The sequence below is a fragment of the Camelina sativa genome, chromosome 1, assembly GCF_000633955.1.
Source record: "Camelina sativa cultivar DH55 chromosome 1, Cs, whole genome shotgun sequence".
Taxonomy (NCBI): domain Eukaryota; kingdom Viridiplantae; phylum Streptophyta; class Magnoliopsida; order Brassicales; family Brassicaceae; genus Camelina; species Camelina sativa.
In genome coordinates, this window is record NC_025685.1 from 12,873,178 (window position 1) to 12,893,820 (window position 20,643).

Sequence of the window (20,643 nt, forward strand, 5' to 3'; positions counted from 1 at the left end):
AGCACATGCTCTGTTTCCTGGAGCACCTGCTCCATCTGATGTGCGGTGCAACATGGCTATGCACTTCGCTGAGATGATCTGTGCTGCTAAGCACAAGACTTCTGGCCGTACAGAGAGGATTGGCAGCCTTCTCACTCATCTCTTTGAGCACATGCGGATCGATCTGACGAGGTATTCTCGTGTAGAGCAGAGGGAGCGCATTGACATACAGCATCTGGTCCACTCCCGAGTCATCCAGTTAGCCAACCCCTTCTACACATACCGGTACGGTGGCCCTGACGGTAATCAGGGGAGCATTCGCCTCCCAGCTCTGGAGCTTATGTAGCTAGCCACGGTGGATGATCTGCGTTTCTCCCGCGCCCCACTGCTTCTGGGAGATGTTCCTCCTCCACCTACCCAGACTGATCCACCATCAGCGGACTTTGCTAGCTCATCCCACCACCGCGAGGACAGCGTTCCACCATTCACATCATCCGATCATCAGGGTGAGTTTGATCTCCCACCGATATCTGATGAGCCCGATACCGCTGAATACAGGAGATGGATGGTCGAGTCGCAGCAGAAGAACAACAGCTTGATGCGGAGGATCCTGACGACACTATCTCGCGGTTGCTGCCACCACACCACCACCGCCGCAGACCCAAGCCCACCGGTGAGACCACCACGTCGAAGGCGCCACCTTGCCCGTTCGGAGAGCGAGAGCCCAGACAATTCCGACGCCTGATCACGGTTACACACACCATCATTGTCCTATCCGCCTTATTTTCTTTTCATTTTTGTTGTTATCTTTATTTTTCTTCTTGTCTAGGTCTCTTTTTGGCTTATTTTCACACCGGAGACGGTGTGAAGTAAGTCCGGGGGAGGGTCACCTATGACCTTTTTTTTCTTTATTTTTCTTTTTATTGAGTCAGTTTGTCATGTGAGTCGAACCAAAACTTGTGGGAATTAGGACCGAAATCTGTGATGTTTTTAACCATTTGTGAGTTTGACCGTTTCCTAGTGACCATTGTTGCAGAACTAAGAGTACAGAGACGAGCTAATACCTCTTCACATTCGGACCCTTCTCCTGGCCAGAAAAGCTTCATCCCATTAAGGTTTCACCGGAAAGACTTAGACTCTACTTTATTGGAACCTAACCGGATTTAAATTCTTCTCGTTTTGGGCATTAGGATAGGGAACGTGTCACATATTCAGGACTTCTTATTCATTTTGCCAATCTTGCTGATCCTGAATAGCTAGCTCATTTTAAGTTAGTACCCACCCCGAGCCTAACCTCCTTTCAAACCACTTGCACTTGTATTTTTGTTTTCTCATTCTGTGCAGCTATGTGCAAAACGGTCGGGGAGAGCAGGACTGACACAATCTCTAACTCGCTCTTGCTGGAGAACCAAAGAGGAAAGAGCCGGACGGACAGAGCACGTGCTCCAACCCAGCGAGCACCTGCTCCGAAATTATATACATCCGAGTCCGCGAGTTGTTTTGAGCAGAGAGAGAGCCTAGGATACGGTCCACATGCTCCAGGGGCAATATCAGAAGAAGATCCCCCATCATCCTTCATATGTCTAAAAAAAAAAAAAAAGCGTTTAAGGATGATGGAAAGGGACCAGAGCTAGTGTTACACACCCCCGAGCATGCGTTGTACCCTGAGGAGAAAAGAGAGGCTGAGTTTGAGAAGATAAGAAGAGGAGAGTGATTAGAGGTTGTGGACATCAATGAGTCCACTCTCCCTTACCATTTTGTGCGATATCCTGCATCTCTTTCGAAGTAATGGTAACCCCTAAACACTCTATAGCTCCACCATTAAAACAGCCTTTTATCTACCAAGCCTCGATTTCACTAGCTTAATGCCCTTAATGAGAAGCTCACGCCAATTTTAATTGAATGTAAAGAGTCTTTGTCTGGAAAGTGATCTTTTTCTGGGTTTGATTGCCAATTATGGTTCTGGTTTTGGAGATGTTTGCTGGAGAAGTTTTTGGTATAGCTTGTTCTAACACATGTGGTCTGCAGGTCATGGTCTACTCACGGTTTCTGAGATTTTTGCGAGTTCCCACCTTGGCTCTCTTGGCGCTTGGTTTGAGTTTGTTTGAGGACAAACAAAGATCTAAGTCCGGGGGAGTTGATATGTTACGGTTTTGACTCACTTTGACCCCGTTTATTTGATAGTTTTGTAGTTGTTTGAGTCCTTTTCAGGTTATAATAAGAGGCTAGGAAGCTAAAAGCAAGGATTGGAACAGCAGGAGCAATCGGAGCAGAAAGGAGTTGAATTGGAGCAGAAAAGCTGATTTTAGACCCAGGAGCACATGCTCCTGATTTCCGAGCACATGCTCCCAACTCTACGGTTTCATGACGACACGTGGCAAGCATCTAGGCGCCGATTCCCTGCCTAATTCCCCTTATTTTAGGCGATCCTTTGTGAGAGAAAGAGGGCTGAGATCGCTTTTTAATAGGGAGATTTGAATTTGGAATCTTTCCTTATTTTTCTCTACTTGTATGCTATTTAACCTAGGGTTTTTAGGAGAGATAATATACCTTTTCTTTTGTTTTTGAGCGACGTTTTTGTGAGAGGGAGAAGAGCGGCTACCTTGTGAAGCATTCTCTGAACCCTTTTTATTTTTATGTCATTGAATTTCTCATCTTTTGCTATGATTCATTTCTCTATGTCTGAGTAGTTTTCTTTGCTAGATTAGGGGTTTCAAAAGGGGTTTCATGGGTTAGCAACAGAACACAAATAGGGCTTTATATAATCGATTGTCTTCACTATTGTTAGACTTAATGCTTAGGTTGATTTGATCACCCAATCTATGATTCTAGGTTTATCTATTCATCAAAAGTGTAATAGGTTGCTAGAAAAGACATTAGTGGGCAAATTATCCTAGACCTGCGAAAGTTGATGTGTAGGTGATTTGTGAACTTATCATTCCTGTTCTTTAATGCTTGTCTGCGATTCTGGGCTCAAACGACAGTTTAGGGTTTATGGACCGCCGAGCATGTGCTCCGGATGTCTGAGCACGTGCTCCGCGTTTCCGCACAGAATCGATCAGATAGAGTTATTGATACCACGACAGTGGATCAGTTTATATTTATGTTTGAGTTCTAGACTGGTACTTAATCTATGCCCTGAATAGTTGTTTAGTTGCTATCTCTGAAATTCCCGAGAATTACCCCTGATCTAGTGTTTTGCTTATTGCCTTTTTATACCGTTTTAATCGCGTTACTGTTACCAAACAAACCCAACTTTGAATTGTCTTAGCTTGAAATTGAACCAATAGAACCATAGAGTAAAACTTGGTCTTCGTGGGATTCGACCCCTAAGTACTACTTCTTTGCTGTGCACTTGCAGTAGGAAAATAGGGTTTAAAACTCTGTATATCAGTTGATAAGGCTCAAGTGCGTTTGTTAAAGAAGTTGTTGAGTGAGGAATTTGAAATGAAAGATTTAGGAGATGCTAAAAAGATCTTAGGAATGGAGATTTCTAGAGATCGATCTGCAGGAACTTTGACTTTATCACAAGAAGATTATGTTAAGAAGGTGTTAAGGACCTTTAGGATGGATCAGTCAAAGGCAGTAGCTACTCCAATGGGTGTGCATTTCAAGTTAAGAACAACTACTGATGAGGAGTATAAAGATCAGTATGCTAGAATGAAGGTTGTTCCTTATGCGAATACGGTTGGTAGTGTGATGTATTCGATGATAGGTACTCGACCTGATCTTGCCTATCCGGTGGGTGTTATAAGTCGGTACATGAGTCGACCTTTAAAGGACCACTGGGAAGCTGCGAAATGGGTTCTGAGGTATATGAGAGGAACTGAGAAGAAAAAACTCTATTATCGCAATAATGAAGACTTTATCTTGAGAGGATATTGTGATTCGGATTATGCTAACAATGGTGATAACAGGAGGTCAATTTCAGGTTATGTCTTTACGGTTGGTGGTAACACAATCAGTTGGAAGTCAAGACTACAAAAGGTTGTTGCCATCTCAACAATGGAAGTAGAGTATATGGCCTTGAAAGAGGCTGTGAAAGAGGCTATTTGGCTAAAGGGTTTTGCAGAGGAACTTGGTTTTCCTCAAGGCGTTGTGGAGGTTCATAGTGATTCTAAGAGTGCTATTGCACTAGCTAAGAATTTGGTGCATCATGAGAGGACTAAGCACATTGATATCATGTTACACTTTATTCGGGATATCATCAGTGAGGGTATCGTGAAGCTGGTGAAAATAGCAACTGAGTGTAATCCTGCAGATATCTTTACTAAGGTTCTACCAGTGGACAAGTTTGAGGGAGCTTTACAAATGCTCCGTGTTAGTGATAATTGAAGAGGTGAACTAGTAAGAGAACTGAGCGGTGAAGTTCAGGGAGGTTAAGAGCGGTTAAGCTCAAAGGACAAGAGTGGTTAAGATCTGAAATTGGGAGTGGTTAAGCTCAAGTACTGGAGGAGGAATCCTGGAACTAGAACAAGGAAGACTATTGGAGGCAACCAGAGTCAAGGTGGAGAATTGAAGGAAGTGACTCAGGTTTTAGTCTTCAAATTGGTTTAAGTATCAAGAAGACTCTTGGTGAAAGAGAGGCTTTGATCTCTTAAGCTTAAAAGAAGAAACACGTGAGAAGCACGTGAAACGGTTGACAAGTTTCTTCGCCGTTGACTCGCTTATAAGCTCATCTTTATCTCATTCGAGTGAGAGAGAAGTTTGTTACGATCTTAAGTTTGTTAGATCGGAAGAGAGAGTGAGAAGAGAGAAGCTTGAGAGATCTTGTAATCGGATTGATTCAAAGGTTCTAGTGGATTCCAGAGTGATATCTTCGGCGAGACGTAGCATTCCGGTTTGGGTGTGAACTCGTTAAACTCGCTGTGTTCTTTTCTTCATTCTTTTGTTTTCTCGTTTTGTATTCATTCTGGTTCATATTCTTTGACATCTGATTCAAATGTGTTGTGAGTGATCTTAGAGAGATAACCTCACAGCAACCTCACAAACTGACACTTGAAATTGTGGGTCATCATGGATGCAAAACATGGGGACTTACTCGTTCTCCAGGATCTTTGGTGAGTTTCTTCATCGAGAGAGCAATCAAGAAGCTACAAGTCTTGGCTTGCACCGATGGATTGGTCTTGCTTTACGCACAAGCTACCGATGGAACTCCTATGTATTACGTTGGAAACCCTCTGTTTCAGGAATGGTTTCGAATCCCTCTCCCTCCTTTCCTCTCTTTGCAAGATCTTGAGATATTAAGGAATCGCTGGCTTGAAAGCGATAGTGGATTGGTTACGAAGATGCGGAGTGGTACCGTTGTGAGTTACAAGGTTGTGTTCGTGATGACTCATGGTGCTACTAAAGTCGGTTTTGCGATTTACTCATCTGATACAGGGACGTGGGAAACTCGACATGTGAGTTGTCTTGATTATATACTCTGGTATGGTTCGCACAAGTCCATTGCTTTGAATGGGATTCTTCACTGGATCTTTCACTGGGTTGACAAAGGCACCCGTGCTATTATAGCCTACTATTTCTATAATGGTAATGAGTTTAGTATCGTATATTATCCCGACTCTGGAGAAGTTGACGGGTTATCGCGTTTTATGAGAACCATCACGACCTCGAAAGGGTCTATTGTGTATTTCAACGAGTTCCGTGAGAATGGAAACCGCACATTACGGGTTTGGAGGCTGGTCACGTACACCGATGTTGGTCCTGAGGCGTGGCAGCTCCTTTGGGAAGTCAGCTTGGAGCCTTTGATCGAGTTTTTTGTTATCGACTATTTCCCAGTGGTGATGCATCCTTTGAACTCTGAGATCATCTACTTGTGGAGCAGGAACAAGAATATGCTGATCTTGTTTAATTTGAGGACACATGCGTTTAGTCTTCACGAGGAAACCGCAGACAATAGCAACAAGTGTATGGATGGTTGCATCTTGAGTTTTAACGAGTGCAGCGAGTATATGCAGGGTATCTACATCCCACTGAGACCAATTCGTCTTGTCCATCTCCTCTTTTCACAGTATGTTCTCCCTCGTTGGCTGCAACGCCTCCCTCGTCCTCAGCCTACTTAATGTCTTCTCTGTTTTGAGTTTGAATCTCTTCGTCTAATTGGTGAACAAATCGATTTTTTTTTCATATGACTTCCACCGCTTTACTATGTTACCAATCAAAATCTGATATATTAGTAATACATTCTTTATGTTCAAAGCCTGTGAGACAAATACATACATGCACCATGATGGTATTGAACCTTTCAATTCAATCAAAACAGTGTTACATAAGCGTTTTAGCAGCACAAAAATAGCTAACCGTTCAAAGGCTTACAAGTGAAATTTGATGATGCCATGATGGTTATAGCTATCCATTCAGCTTAAGAAACAAGAAACATAAAGTTACCCACAATCCCTAAAAATGATCATGATCTTCAAATCTATTCTCCTACGTCATTCATCAAAGAATAGCAGCAATAACCTTCACCAAGTAATACGAGTAGGGGAGTTGAAGTACAGCATATCAAGCAGCTCACCTCCAAACATGAGCAAACTTAGGTACTCCAACTAAACCCTTCCCCCAAATTTCTTCCACAATCTCTCACATTAGTGTCATACCATTTGAAATCTCTTTCTTAGCAATCTCACAAAAACATTATCTATGGTGCAAAGAGGAGTCCCATTCTGAGCCATATCTCCTTGGACCAAGACCCATCAAACTTCATTTGGATCATAAACCAGACCATTTTTCCCAACCATCAGATGGTACTTACGTACCTTCTTCAAGACATGAGCTCCTAGGTACACAACCCCAATTTAGCTTCCATGTTTGAGTCTTTGAGTCAAAACACTTGGATCGAACTCCATGAATCTGAATCACAATTTTCAATGATACCTCCTCCTACATAAGAAATGGTATAGTCTCTTCAGCATATAGCCTAAGATGGAGTTACTAGACGAAGGTAGATGATTGACCGCCACGAGACAGGGAGCAAATGGGCAAGAGGAGAACGAGGGGATGGGAATGGGACAAAAAGAAATTGCCACTTGGCTGGAATTGAAAATGTGAGGGAGAAGGAGTTAAAGAAAATTTAAAAATTGTAATAAATGAGATGGTAATTTCAAATTTAGAAATTGAGTTTAAATGAATATTAGTAGTTGTTTTTAAAAGATTGAATATTCAATATTCACTATTTAAAGAAATTATAAATAGAAGGATTCCTTTGCGTAAAATCAACTTTAGGACATGGTTCTTTCCAAAAAAAAAAAGAGTGAAATTTTAAATATATTTTTAGAAATAATTAATAATTTTATAATTTTAAATATCTTTTTTTGTTCAAAAATTTTTAAATATCTAAATATATTTGTCGAAATTATCATATAATATATTTTCGATATAAATGTATGTAAATTCAAGAGAAATAATTATTTCTTTAATATATCTTTTATATTTTTTATATACAAAAAGACATGAATCTCTATTTTTTCAAGTTTTCGATTATTTAATAATTGTTCTTGTACGTTTTTTCAGAATACCAATTTGTAATTTATTGGAAAATTTGTTTTCGGAGCTTTTTCATTTCATTGGTTCGGTGTGTTTCTGCAAGAACCGATTATATATAACCTAAACCGAAGAAGAAGAAGAACAAGTCGAGAACACTAAACCCAAAAATGGATAATCAAGAAATGGAATTGGAAGTCTTGGCGCGATTACCATTGAAGAGCATCGCAAGATTCAGATCAACGAGCAAAACATGGAAACGTCTGATCGATTCAAACTTCTTCAGAAATTTCTTCATCTCTCGCAACTCTTCTTCTTCAATCTCGTGGTCAATCATTCAGATGCAACCTCACAAGCTGACACTTGAAATCATAGGTCACCATGGATGCAAAACATGGGGACTTACTCGTTCTCCAGGATCTTTGGTGAGTTTCTTTGTCGAGAGAGCAATCAAGAAGCTACTAGTCTTGGCTTGCACCGATGGATTGGTCTTGCTTTACGCACAAGCTACCGATGGAACTCCTATGTATTATGTTGGAAACACTCTGTTTCAAGAATGGTTTCGAATCCCTCTCCCTCCTTTCCTCTCCTTGCAAGATCTTGAGATATTACGGACCTACGATCGTTTCAGCGACAGTGGATTGGTTACGAAGATGCAGAGTGGTATCGTTTTGAGTTACAAGGTTGTGTGGTTTATCACTCGTTATGATGCTCAAGTCGATTTTGCGATTTACTCATCTGATACAGGGACGTGGGAAACACGAAACGTGACTTGTATTGATTCTATAGTCTGGTATGGTATGCACAACTCAATTGCTTTGAATGGGATTCTTCACTGGATTCACGACAAGATCAGTTCTTTTATAGCCTACGATTTCTATGGTGGTCATGATGATAGATTGTGTAGTATCGTAGATTTCCCAGATAATGGAGAACTTCATAAGTTATCACGTTTTAGGAAAACCATCACGACCTCGGAAGGGTCTATTGTGTATTTCAACGAGTTCCGTGAGAATGGAAACCTAACTTTACGTGTTTGGAGGCTGGTCACGTACATTAGTAGCATTAATGCTCCTGAGGGTCAGTGGCAGCTCATTTGGGATGTCAGCTTGGCGTCTTTGATCGAGTTAAGTATCGATTATTTTCCGGTGGTGATGCATCCTTTGAACTCTGAGATCATCTACTTGTGGAGCAGGGGCAAGAATATGCTGATCTTGTTTAACTTGAGGACACATGCGTTTAGGCTTCACGAGGAAACTGCAGACGATAGCAGCAAGTGTATGGATGGTTGCATCTTGAGTTTTAACGGGTGCAGTGAGTATATGCAGATGCACAATATGGTAGCAATACCACTTTATGGTCCTAACCATCTCCTCTTTTCCCAGTTTGTTCTCCCTCGTTGGATGCAACGTCTCCCTCGTCCCCAGCCTAATTAGTGTCTTCCTCTTAATACGCTAGTCGTCTAATGATCTTCGTTCGTCAGTAACTCTTTTAAGCGATCTCTCTCTAAAACTCTTTGCTTGTGAAGGAGGAACTTGTATTTGTTGCTTTTTTGGGCTTATTCTGGTATTAAGTTTGCATATTCTCAATTGTAAAAGTAAAACAAAAAAAAAAATGAGAGTAGTCAAAACACATAAATGGCCACCCATACATCTCTCCACCAAAATTTACTCGTTTCTTTCTTGACCACAATATCCCAAATAATGCTAAACCCACTATAAATACACTTTTCGTAAAACGAAATAACAGAATCAATCAATCAAAGCTCATTTACTTGATATAATCATGTCGAACTTGCAACAATCCTACAACGCTGGACAGACCAAGGGCCAATCTCAGGTCTCTTCCTTTTTTCTTTTTTCTTTTTCATCCATTACAATTACTCTTGTTTTTGTAGTTATAATATGATGGAATTTGAGTTTTGTTATCAACAAGTACTAAATGTAATAGATTTGGTTTTTGCAGGAGAAGGCTGAGCAATGGACAGAATCTGCCAAGGAAACTGCACACAGCGCCCGCGACAAGACTGCTAACGCGGCTCAGTCCACCAAAGAATCTGCCCAACATGGCCAACAACAAGCCTCTGGTTTCATCCAACAAGTAAGTTTAATCAACTAATGTTTAACTATTGCTAATTATGTATATTCTATAGGAATGAATAATTAGTACGACTACAAAACTGTGTTAATCTATATTAATGTTGATGGGGACAGACTGGAGAGTCAGTGAAGAACATGGCTCAGGGTGCTGTNAATATGCTGATCTTGTTTAACTTGAGGACACATGCGTTTAGGCTTCACGAGGAAACTGCAGACGATAGCAGNATGAGAAGAAATGATAAGTAAGAAAACTACTCATATCATAAATTTTTACTTATAAGGAGTTATTAAAATTTTGAAAACTCCTTTTAACTTTTCTAATTAATTTTGTAATAAAGTTATGGACTTTTTTGTACCTGTGTTTTGAAGATTATGCCAAGAGATCTGAAATGTAATAAAATGGTGTAATATTTGCCCACATTATATATGCTAGTGGAGCACTTCCTCGTATCATAGATTTATTTATGCGAATCCGTTTTTATTCTGTCTTTTTATTCTCATGCCACAACAGAAGTTTTTTTTTATTTTNTTAATACGCTAGTCGTCTAATGATCTTCGTTCGTCAGTAACTCTTTTAAGCGATCTCTCTCTAAAACTCTTTGCTTGTGAAGGAGGAACTTGTATTTGTTGCTTTTTTGGGCTTATTCTGGTATTAAGTTTGCATATTCTCAATTGTAAAAGTAAAACAAAAAAAAAAATGAGAGTAGTCAAAACACATAAATGGCCACCCATACATCTCTCCACCAAAATTTACTCGTTTCTTTCTTGACCACAATNTAAATTCCCTCATGAACACACTACATCCTTCTGCTCATTCACAAAACTCTCTCTTAGATCGTTCNAATCAATCAATCAAAGCTCATTTACTTGATATAATCATGTCGAACTTGCAACAATCCTACAACGCTGGACAGACCAAGGGCCAATCTCAGGTCTCTTCCTTTTTTCTTTTTTCTTTTTCATCCATTACAATTACTCTTGTTTTTGTAGTTATAATATGATGGAATTTGAGTTTTGTTATCAACAAGTACTAAATGTAATAGATTTGGTTTTTGCAGGAGAAGGCTGAGCAATGGACAGAATCTGCCAAGGAAACTGCACACAGCGCCCGCGACAAGACTGCTAACGCGGCTCAGTCCACCAAAGAATCTGCCCAACATGGCCAACAACAAGCCTCTGGTTTCATCCAACAAGTAAGTTTAATCAACTAATGTTTAACTATTGCTAATTATGTATATTCTATAGGAATGAATAATTAGTACGACTACAAAACTGTGTTAATCTATATTAATGTTGATGGGGACAGACTGGAGAGTCAGTGAAGAACATGGCTCAGGGTGCTGTTGATGGTGTCAAAAACACTCTTGGCATCAATGAGAAGAAATGATAAGTAAGAAAACTACTCATATCATAAATTTTTACTTATAAGGAGTTATTAAAATTTTGAAAACTCCTTTTAACTTTTCTAATTAATTTTGTAATAAAGTTATGGACTTTTTTGTACCTGTGTTTTGAAGATTATGCCAAGAGATCTGAAATGTAATAAAATGGTGTAATATTTGCCCACATTATATATGCTAGTGGAGCACTTCCTCGTATCATAGATTTATTTATGCGAATCCGTTTTTATTCTGTCTTTTTATTCTCATGCCACAACAGAAGTTTTTTTTTATTTTGACAAAAAGAGAAACAAAATCTTAAAACCAACCTTGCATATAGCCTAATGATCAGTCACATAGTAACATGATCTAGAAGCTACAATAAATAAATAAACGTACATAAATTCCCTCATGAACACACTACATCCTTCTGCTCATTCACAAAACTCTCTCTTAGATCGTTCTTTTACTCATCAGTCACACATCCATCTGAAGCCGATTGCACGTTCTTGATGTACTGTTTTAGAATAAATCATAAACCATTCATTAGAAACTAATCCAACAGATGTCAAAGAGACTTCAATTACATACATGCATACATACAAAGTATATGAATTCATAATACCTTGTATAGAACTCCGCGGTTAACCTTGTATGCAGGAGCAGTCCATTTCTTTCTACGCTCATTCATTTCTTCGGGTGAAACTTGTGTGTCTATTCTCTTCTTTCCTATGTCAATGGTGATTATGTCTCCATTCTCTACCAGACCGATCGGACCACCCTCCTGCAGATATAAATAGTAAACATACCCGGATAACAGCTTTCAGCATTATTATCTTCACATCCTCATATCACACAAATATCGATTTTAGTATTTGAAAGAACCCAAAATCATCATAACTGCATAAGAGCTGGCTATAAACTATTCCAGCATACCGTTACCATTGTTCCATTTTGCTAAAGCTAAATATGACTGACACAATAGCATTTGTTTTCCGTAAACAAAAAATATGGATCTATCAAATTTATCTTGTAATCCAATGAAGCCAGTGGACAGATAGACAAAAAGGGGGAGGGAGAGAGACCTGAGCTTCAGGGCAGATGTGGCCAACAACAAAACCATGTGACCCACCAGAGAACCTACCATCAGTCAGTAATGCACATTCCTGCAGCATCCAATAGCAACATATTGTCACTTTGTATAAGTGTGTATTTTTGAATATGGATAAAGTAGATAAGCGAGTTCTTTAACTTAGAACATAAAAATTGATCAGACTAAGTAAATATCTCAATAACCCAGTAAACTGGTCATACCTTTCCAAGACCGGCACCCATTATTGCACTTGTTGGTGTCAACATCTCAGGCATACCTGGACCTCCTTTAGGGCCCTCTCCTCTGATAACAACAACTGTTCCCTGAAACACAATACATTTTAGCATATAAAGAAATAACGAGCTCTAGAGACGAACTTCATATGAGAATGGAAATTACCTTAAAACCCATCGGGTCTGCTGATATAGCAGCAAGCATAGATTCCTCTCCTTCAAATACAAGCGCAGGACCTAAAATAAGTAGTTCCACTACATAAGCCCTATAATCGAGAAGCATTAGCTAGATATGGAGTGTAAAGAAGGCATTGGAGTGAACCAACTTTACCAGAGAAATATAATCCCTCTTTGCCAGTAATTTTTGCTACAGAACCATCTGGTGCAAGGTCTCCTCTCAAGATTTGTATGTGTCCAGTCTCCTTGATTGGATTTGACACAGGTCTAATTATCTCCTGGAAAATATATCAAAATTAATAAGAAAACTTTATAACTAACATCCATCATAAATAAGAAGAAACAGCCAGAGGATTCTAATGAGATAACTAATAACATTACAAATAATCCTACCTGCCCTTCTGTTAAGCTGGGGACGTTTTCTAAATTTTGAGCCAAAGTCTGCCCTGTGACTGGTAAGGAGATACAAAAGCGTAGTTATGTAATCAGTTTTATAAGTACTTTCACATCAACCCAAAATGCTAAGGGAGTTTATAAAACGTTTTGGGCATTAATACCTGTCATACAATCCCCATCCATAAATCCATGCTCTAATAAAAAGCGAAGAACAGCTGGTGTGCCACCAATCTGTAGATCAAACAACAAAACTTACAAAAATGATCAACGGAAAACACATAAGTAATAAGCAAAACGATTTTGCCAAAGCCCGCACCTTATGTATATCCTCCATAACATATTTCCCACTGGGTTTAAGATCTGCCAGAAATGGAACCGCATCGCTGACCTTCTGAAAATCACTAAGGGTCAACTCCAAACCAACAGACCTGAAATCATTTCAAGTCATTACTTTGGTCCATTGCTTTCCATGCTCATAATACAAAGCAAAACAAATCAATCTGTCACCTTGCAATAGCAATTAGATGCAATACAGCATTTGTAGATCCCCCAAGGGCCATGACAGTAACCATTGCATTACGAAGTGATTGTGGAGTGATAATGTCCCGTGGTTTCAAGTCCATCTTAAGCAATTCTAAAAGATATTTACCAGCTAAACGGCACTCGTCCAATTTTAATGGGTCTTCAGCTGGTATCGAAGAGCTTCAAAAAAAGAATAAGCAAATATATGAATCTTTGGAATAAGCATTTTGCAAAATACAGTTTAGAATCTCCAATGTGCTTTCTATTAAGCATGAATCTGTCAAAATGTTTGAATTTGGTCTTCAGGACTGAAAGCCTCACCTGTAAGGAAGGGACATTCCCATGGCTTCGATTGCAGAAGCCATTGTGTTAGCTGTGTACATACCACCACAGGCTCCAGCTCCAGGACATGAATGATGGAGGACAGTCTTTCTCTGTTCATCACTTATAGAACCACTAACAAATTCTCCATAACTCTGAAATACAAAATGGGAAAACATCATGAATCCCACAAGTACTAGAGCGATTTGACACCACAGTCACCAAGATTTTTTGTAAACTTATCCCAAAATTGAAAAACTCAACGAAGTCTCATAAATAAACTTCAGAATTTAGAAACAAGAAGTTGATAGAAGAAAAGATACCTGGAAAGCAGATACTATGTCATACGTCTTTTCTTGAAAATGGCCAGGCTGCAATTATATCAAAGCAATGTCAATAAGGTATCAAACTAGTCACAAGGGTTTAGGGTTTAATGATCTGTTCCTCTCATCAATTTGATAAGTAAAGTACCTTAATGGTTCCACCATAAACCATAATGCCTGGTCTGTTAAGCCTTCCCATAGCCATAATAGTTCCAGGCATCTAAAAAAATAGCACAAAACAACAATAGAACAAATCAACCACACATCCATGGAGATAAAGAAAGAGGGGCACACTCCATATACACAACAACACAAAAGAGAGGGCAAAGCTCACATTTTTATCACAACCAGGAATAGAAATGTTGCCATCATACCACTGAGCACTCATCACAGTCTCAATACTATCAGCAATCAAATCCCTAGACTGCAAACTAAAACACATCCCTCTTGTTCCCATAGAGATAGCATCACTAACACCAATCGTATTAAACCTAAACCCAACCATCCCAGCATTCTCAACTCCTTCTTTCACAGCCTCAGACAACTTCAGCAAATGCATATTACAAGTGTTCCCTTCGTACCACACCGACGAGATACCAACTTGGGGTTTCAGCAAATCGTCGTCTGATAAACCCACACCGTGAAGAATCGCTTGAGACCCACCTTGGGATTTGGGTTCAGTGATTCTCGAGCTGTACTTGTTGAGCTTGTTGGAGTCAGTGGCGGGTGGGGAAGGATCAGCGGTCACGGATTGAACAGAGCAGGAGAAGGTTGAGGGGCGGTTGCGAGAGTTGACATTGTGGGAAGGGTGGAGAGGTTTACAGGGGAAGAGAGTGGCGCGTGGGGAGAAGATGGTGGCTTGCATGACGATGGTGGCTTAGCTTTGGCGGCGGCGTGTGGAGGAGACACTTCAAAAAGTGAAAACTCTGATGAGACTGAGAAGGAGATAAAAATGGTCAGATACAAATATAAATAATAGGGTTTTTTGGTAATTTCTGAACCGTTTAGTACAAATTGGGAAATGTTTGGTTTAATTAGCCGGTTTGGTATATTTGATTTAAGTTAGTGGTAGACTGGTAGGTAAGGGTGTCAAATCGGGTTCAATCGGGTCTGAAATAACCAATCGGAAAAAGATAAATACTGGGTTCCGTTTAACTCGTTGGTTTTATATACGAGATTGGTTTTAAAAGATTAGGGGTGTCAAATCAAAGTTTAGTTGATTCAAGTTGTGTTAAAGTTGTAATGAAATATTTGGCTATAAAATTGCATTGAAGAGATAATAAACTGGTTTGTCTCATGTTTTTTTTTGTTCATAATCAATACCGCAACAGAAATCAAACCATATCTATAATACAAAAAAAAAAAACCCCCTAAAATACCATATTTATAAAATAGGAGTCAAGTAGAATATATATATTCTATTATAAAAAAAAATCTTCAAATTGAAATAAATGTTGTTAAAAAGGATAAAGCCTCAAAAAATATAAAAACTGAACCAAACACAACCACACGATTTTTGAGTGTTTTTAATCTTTCATTAACTTTGAGGTATCATCCAAAACAAAACAGAAAAAACAAAGAAAAGCGAACCGGAAATCGGGTTGGTTTTCAGTCTACCACTCCTTGGATACAAAATCGCAGAAAAATACATTCCAATTGAGAGATGTCCTAAGATCGAAAGAACGAGGGTAAGAAAGAATCAACATTCTCAATTAGAACTATAAGTATTTGATTAGATCAAAGTTGAGCTATTATAATTTATAAGAACCATTTTTGATTTAATGCAAATCAAATTTCGGAAAAAAAAATTATTGTGCATCAAAGTTGCAGTTCTTTGGAAATGAAATGGTTCATGATCACTATTTGCTAATTAAATAATTGCAACAGGAGTAAGTATCTTACTAAAAAATAAATGATTTGTGAAAAATCTTTGATGGGTCATGTGCTTTTTGAACTCATAGTGATATGAATTTTACTATATTCCAAATATATTTCTCTTTGTAAAACAACCAAAAGAGAAATAAATAATAATATGACATTGTGGATCAAGATTCTCTGACGAGTACTGATATGACTGTTTTTGCAGATGACTATTTGACAAAAAGAGTTTTATGTACATTCGACACATTTGGTCTTCCATATCAACAGATTCATTGATGCTAATGATACTGTCCTCTTCTTCTTCTTCTTTTTGCTTCCAAGTATCTTCAAACTCTGTCTCAATATGTCAATCTCTCTTTCTTTCTCGTACTTTTGTCTATCCATCAAACTTATTTTCTCTTTTAGTGTCTCAATTGTCTCTTCTTTAACTCTAACTTCATCTCTTAAATCTTCAACAGTCTTTGCTTCTTTTTCTTCCTCTTCTTTTTCTTCTTTCTCAAGTTTCATTTGCATTATTGCTTCTCCTACAAAAGAAAAAAAAAAAACATTTTAAAGATCATCCATACTTTTTTCTCACACTAAGTTGAGTAGAGTTGAGTGTTTTTTTACCAGAGGAAGTCGTGTGGATTATGAGATGATCAAGCTCTTTCTTGATAGCTAAATAGAGTTGTTTCCATTTCTCAACGGCTTCATCTCTCACTGCTCTCTCTACACACATCTCCTCAACTACCCACTTCCAATACTCTCTTTCCTCTGTGGTTGTTGTTGTTGTCTTTGCTTCCTCTCTCTCCTCAAGTTTCTCCCTTAGTCTCCTCACTTCCTCTCTCAGCTTCTTCCTCTCTTTCCTCCACTCTCTCTCCGCCTCTTTAAGCTGAGCATACATCACCTTCTCTCTCTCATCTCTCTCTTTAACCATGGGTCTTCTTGATCCTCTGCTTTTCTCTTTCGACGTCTCCTTCACACTTTTCATACGTTTTCCTCTCACTTGCTTGCTTGTGCATCCACCCATATCTAATCTTGCGAATGTTTCTTCTTCTTCTTCGATCTTTCTTTTTCCTTTAATAACATGGAGGAATAAGAATATTTTAACAAAGGAGTATCTCACTTTTTTTTTCCTCTCAAACCTATGTTGTTGTCTTATTTATTGATGTAGAGAGGCTCTCCTTCATTCAATGAAGAGAAGTCATAATTGTGAATGAGTTAGCTCCACTAGTACTACACTTTCTTACCCAAATTGTACAATCCAAATGACCCACACCCACACATAATGTTTGTAAGTGGACAATGCCATATTACCTATGTGGATTGTGGTAGCTAGTTTACGGTCTAAGTTCATTTTGATTTGTTGTGTACTTTAGCACTGTTCGTATAATTGCTTGGTCAAGACCATCATATGAGTTTTATACATCCTCCAATAGTCCAATGAATAAAACTCATATGATGGTCTTGACCAAGCAATTATACGAACAGTGCTAAAAACACAACAAATCAAAACTAAAGAAGGCACATCTTTGCAACTATTGTAATAAATTTTACATTAAAGAGTATATACATCTTTTAGCATATATTATAAGTAGTAGAATGAATGTCACAACCTGACCGAAAAATACCAGAGCTGTGGCATACATTTTGATTTTACTAACAATACGTACACAAACTCCAACAAGCCTAAACATCTTTTCGGCATCATCACAGAACTATTCGATCATAAGGGATCGCATACAGACATAAACCATCGAACCATGCCACAATCTCTGTCTCTCTAGTGAGTGAGAGCCACTGCAGCTTCTTGAACCAGCGGCTGAGTAACGTGCACAAAATGCTCAGCTTCACGCTCAACTTCTTCCCAACACCTATGAGAGTCTCTTCCTTCGCCCATTTTCTTCACAAACGCTACAAATTTCCCCCAGTTATTCGCCTGAAACAACTCCGGGTTCATCCTTAGGTAAGTAAATGCACACATCTCTCGCTTTTCTCCCTCGCTGTTCTGATCGAAGCTCAGCGCTGTGGCCTTGAGGATCTGCTCGTGCGCATAGTCATCGTACCTAGGCAATGCGTTTTCACCAGCTAGAGGAACTTCTGCGGCCAGAGTGGCTAGAGCCACCTGGTTAACTAGCTTCTCTGGTGCACAAAGCGCGTCCTGAGGCTGTTCGTGGTCCCTCATCTCGATACATGTGAAGTTGAATATGGCGTTGTGTCTGGCTAACATTTGGGCGATCGGTAGGTACCCATCTCTGAACCTTGTGTTGTAGTATCCCGCTGTGAGCTCAGGGGCGTGAGAACGGGTCCCGTAGTGCCAGTGGATTCCAGCGATTTTGACAGATATTTTGACACCCGTGCTTTCGAATATCGATTTGGCTGATGAAAGAATCCGCTCACCATGATCTAGCAGCATCTGAGAGTACCACGAGAGGAAGAACTCTCCGTACTCTGTGTTCCAACCACCATCTTCTTTTTTGAAGAACTGAGTGTCTTCTGGCCAGTTATTGTAGTGACCAGCATCGGTTGGACCAGTACTACCCCACTCTGGCTTCCCATAAGCCTCAGCTGCTGCTTTCAAGCTGCTTAGTGAGTACTGCATCAATCAAAGCAAGTAAAATAATTTAGCATTACATTCTTTGCAAAACGAATCAGAGGCTATCCATCTGTGATTTGCGGTAATTACCTTATCATAGCACTGGAAGGCTCCAATCCCTGGGAACTTCCATGTACCCTCTTGCTCGGGGTACGAAGGGTAACGCAGCTCTCCTGCAGGTCCCATTCCCACTTGGATTTCCTGAAAAAAATGAAAAAATGATTTCCAAACTCAGGCTTCTAACCAAAACATTGTTGAGGAACAAAGAGAGTCAAAGAAGCATGTTCTAAAATGATGCACGAAACGGAGAAAAGAAGCTAAAACATACCACAATGGTGTCTCCAAGAAGATGCTTGAAGTTGTCTCTGAAAGCACGCATGAAATCCCCATAGCACTGCACGGGAGTTCTACCTTTAAGAACTGGAAGTGTATCCGCACCAAGTGATACATACTCATGGTTCCTTCTTCCCCACTGATCAGTGTATGCAAGCTCTGGGTCCTTGTCAACCTCTTCAATAACCCACTGAGGCAGAGGAATACTGAAGAAAAAGAACCCAACATTTCATTAGTGAATGATACGACAATGACTTCTTCACTCTTATATGAGGTAACTCTATATTGAAGACATAAAAATAAGTCATTGGTCCATATAAAAGAAACGTCTTGACTACAAAATCCATCTTTTGTAATCAATCTTGAAAGAGATATAAGACCGACAGAAAAAACCAAAAAGACCCGAAAGGAGTATAGAGTTTCGCAAGGAGAAAACAACAGAGAAAAAGACGAACAAGTTGCTTAATGTTTAATTTGAGACGCTCACGTAACAAAGGAAAAAAAAAACAAGAAAAAAGATGTGGCTCTTAAACTCTTGAAACTATCACTTTCTTCTTGAACATTGTATCATCACGTGTCACAGCAATTCCCGTACACGTTACTCAATCAATCACTTCAAAGTTTAATTACAATCTGCAATCCTAAAATTCCTCTCTAATCAAACTAACCATTCACAGAATCTCAATGTTATATCAAACCTCTGCCTAGAGTTAAAAATCCCCAATCCTAAGTATCATAACAAACACACAAATCCTTAAACAAACTAAAGAGATTGAACAAAAGAGAGAGAGAGAGAGAGAGAGATACGTACGTTACAGAGTCACCAACGTTACCACCACACTGATGAAACGACATAACAGCTTGAACCTTAAGCCCAAGCTTCTTAGCCATCTCAAGCAACTCACTATAACCACCCCAATTATAAGTACCAGGAGACTCCTTCTCAACCAAACCCCACCACACATCAATCATAATCCCTTCAACACCAGCACTCTTCAACGCCTGCAAACTCGCTTTCATCGCCTTCCTCCGATTCACCGTATTCCCCATCGTAACACTATCGAGCGGCATCATAACAAACACAGGAACACCTCCTCCTTCTCTCTTTTCCACAATCCCTCCTTCTTTATACGTTCTCTGTACCTCCTCCATAGTCTCAACTCCGCTCTCCACCGCGTAAGCTTTACACGCCACCGACAGATCCGCACGCGTCGCACCTAAAACAGGACTCATCGGAGGCGATGGATCTGTCCCGTGAGACTTGTAGTTTCGATTCATCGGTTTAGAGGACATCATCATCCTCGCCGATGGTGGTGAAGCAGATAACATCGACGAATCGGTCATTTCGCCGGATTTGATCGGAGTTCCGGCGAGTACTCCGAGCTGATGCGATATATTAAGCGCCATTTTTTTTTTCTCACTCTCTATTACGAATCAAACAAGAATCGATCGTTTGAATATTCCTTCTTTGAATCTTTATTGAGATTTGTTGTTGTTTTTGTTGTGTGTGTGAGGGGAAGAGATCTGAGAAGATGAAGAAAGGGGGAAGATATTTATAGGGGAGAAAAAAAAAGGATAAGATTATAATAATATATTTGGTAATTTAAAATGGGTGATCGAGTGACACGTGTAAAAACGTATGATGTGGATAAAGAGATCTTTTTTTAGAGTCTGAAGAGTTTGGACGGTGGGGTTAGCTGTGCGCGTGATCTTTTTTCTAGCAGACGCGCTTTTTAGCCTCATGTTATTTTTTTTTGTGGTTACCAGAAAATATATATATTTGTTATTGTTGTGGATTTTATAATGAAATTAAATAAAAGTATGACTTTATTTTTGTAATCACGGGT

General features: G+C 39.4%; 5 protein-coding genes and 1 long non-coding RNA gene across 6 annotated transcripts; 3 read left to right on the top strand and 3 right to left on the bottom strand.

Annotated features, from left to right (window-relative positions):
- Positions 7,621-9,038, top strand: LOC104789314 (putative F-box protein At3g23950). The gene has a single exon (XM_010515036.2). It carries the CDS (start codon positions 7,635-7,637, stop codon positions 8,898-8,900), a length of 1,266 nt encoding a protein of 421 aa, XP_010513338.1. The 5' UTR covers positions 7,621-7,634; the 3' UTR covers positions 8,901-9,038.
- LOC104789317 lies at positions 9,223-9,715 on the top strand. The gene is made up of 3 exons (XR_768559.1): positions 9,223-9,303; positions 9,430-9,564; positions 9,678-9,715. It is a non-coding gene; the product is annotated as an uncharacterized LOC104789317 (long non-coding RNA).
- LOC104789331 (late embryogenesis abundant protein 1-like) lies at positions 10,421-11,062 on the top strand. The gene is made up of 3 exons (XM_010515051.2): positions 10,421-10,495; positions 10,622-10,756; positions 10,870-11,062. The coding sequence occupies exons 1-3, from the start codon at positions 10,442-10,444 to the stop codon at positions 10,948-10,950; spliced, it is 270 nt and encodes an 89-aa protein (XP_010513353.1). The 5' UTR covers positions 10,421-10,441; the 3' UTR covers positions 10,951-11,062.
- LOC104789324 (dihydroxy-acid dehydratase, chloroplastic-like) lies at positions 11,218-14,953 on the bottom strand. Its single transcript, XM_010515045.2, has 14 exons — positions 14,342-14,953; positions 14,156-14,227; positions 14,008-14,055; positions 13,685-13,839; positions 13,349-13,543; positions 13,158-13,269; positions 13,003-13,072; positions 12,839-12,897; positions 12,600-12,723; positions 12,435-12,505; positions 12,257-12,358; positions 12,028-12,108; positions 11,568-11,726; positions 11,218-11,459 (listed from the first exon to the last, which is right to left on the bottom strand). Exons 1-14 carry the CDS (start codon positions 14,870-14,872, stop codon positions 11,409-11,411), a joined length of 1,830 nt encoding a protein of 609 aa, XP_010513347.1. The 5' UTR covers positions 14,873-14,953; the 3' UTR covers positions 11,218-11,408.
- Positions 15,969-17,234, bottom strand: LOC104789342 (troponin T, skeletal muscle-like). Its single transcript, XM_010515060.2, has 2 exons — positions 16,498-17,234; positions 15,969-16,412 (listed from the first exon to the last, which is right to left on the bottom strand). The coding sequence occupies exons 1-2, from the start codon at positions 16,895-16,897 to the stop codon at positions 16,117-16,119; spliced, it is 696 nt and encodes a 231-aa protein (XP_010513362.1). The 5' UTR covers positions 16,898-17,234; the 3' UTR covers positions 15,969-16,116.
- LOC104789351 (beta-amylase 1, chloroplastic) lies at positions 17,407-20,326 on the bottom strand. The gene is made up of 4 exons (XM_010515069.2): positions 19,608-20,326; positions 18,792-19,002; positions 18,554-18,664; positions 17,407-18,463 (listed from the first exon to the last, which is right to left on the bottom strand). The coding sequence occupies exons 1-4, from the start codon at positions 20,201-20,203 to the stop codon at positions 17,651-17,653; spliced, it is 1,731 nt and encodes a 576-aa protein (XP_010513371.1). The 5' UTR covers positions 20,204-20,326; the 3' UTR covers positions 17,407-17,650.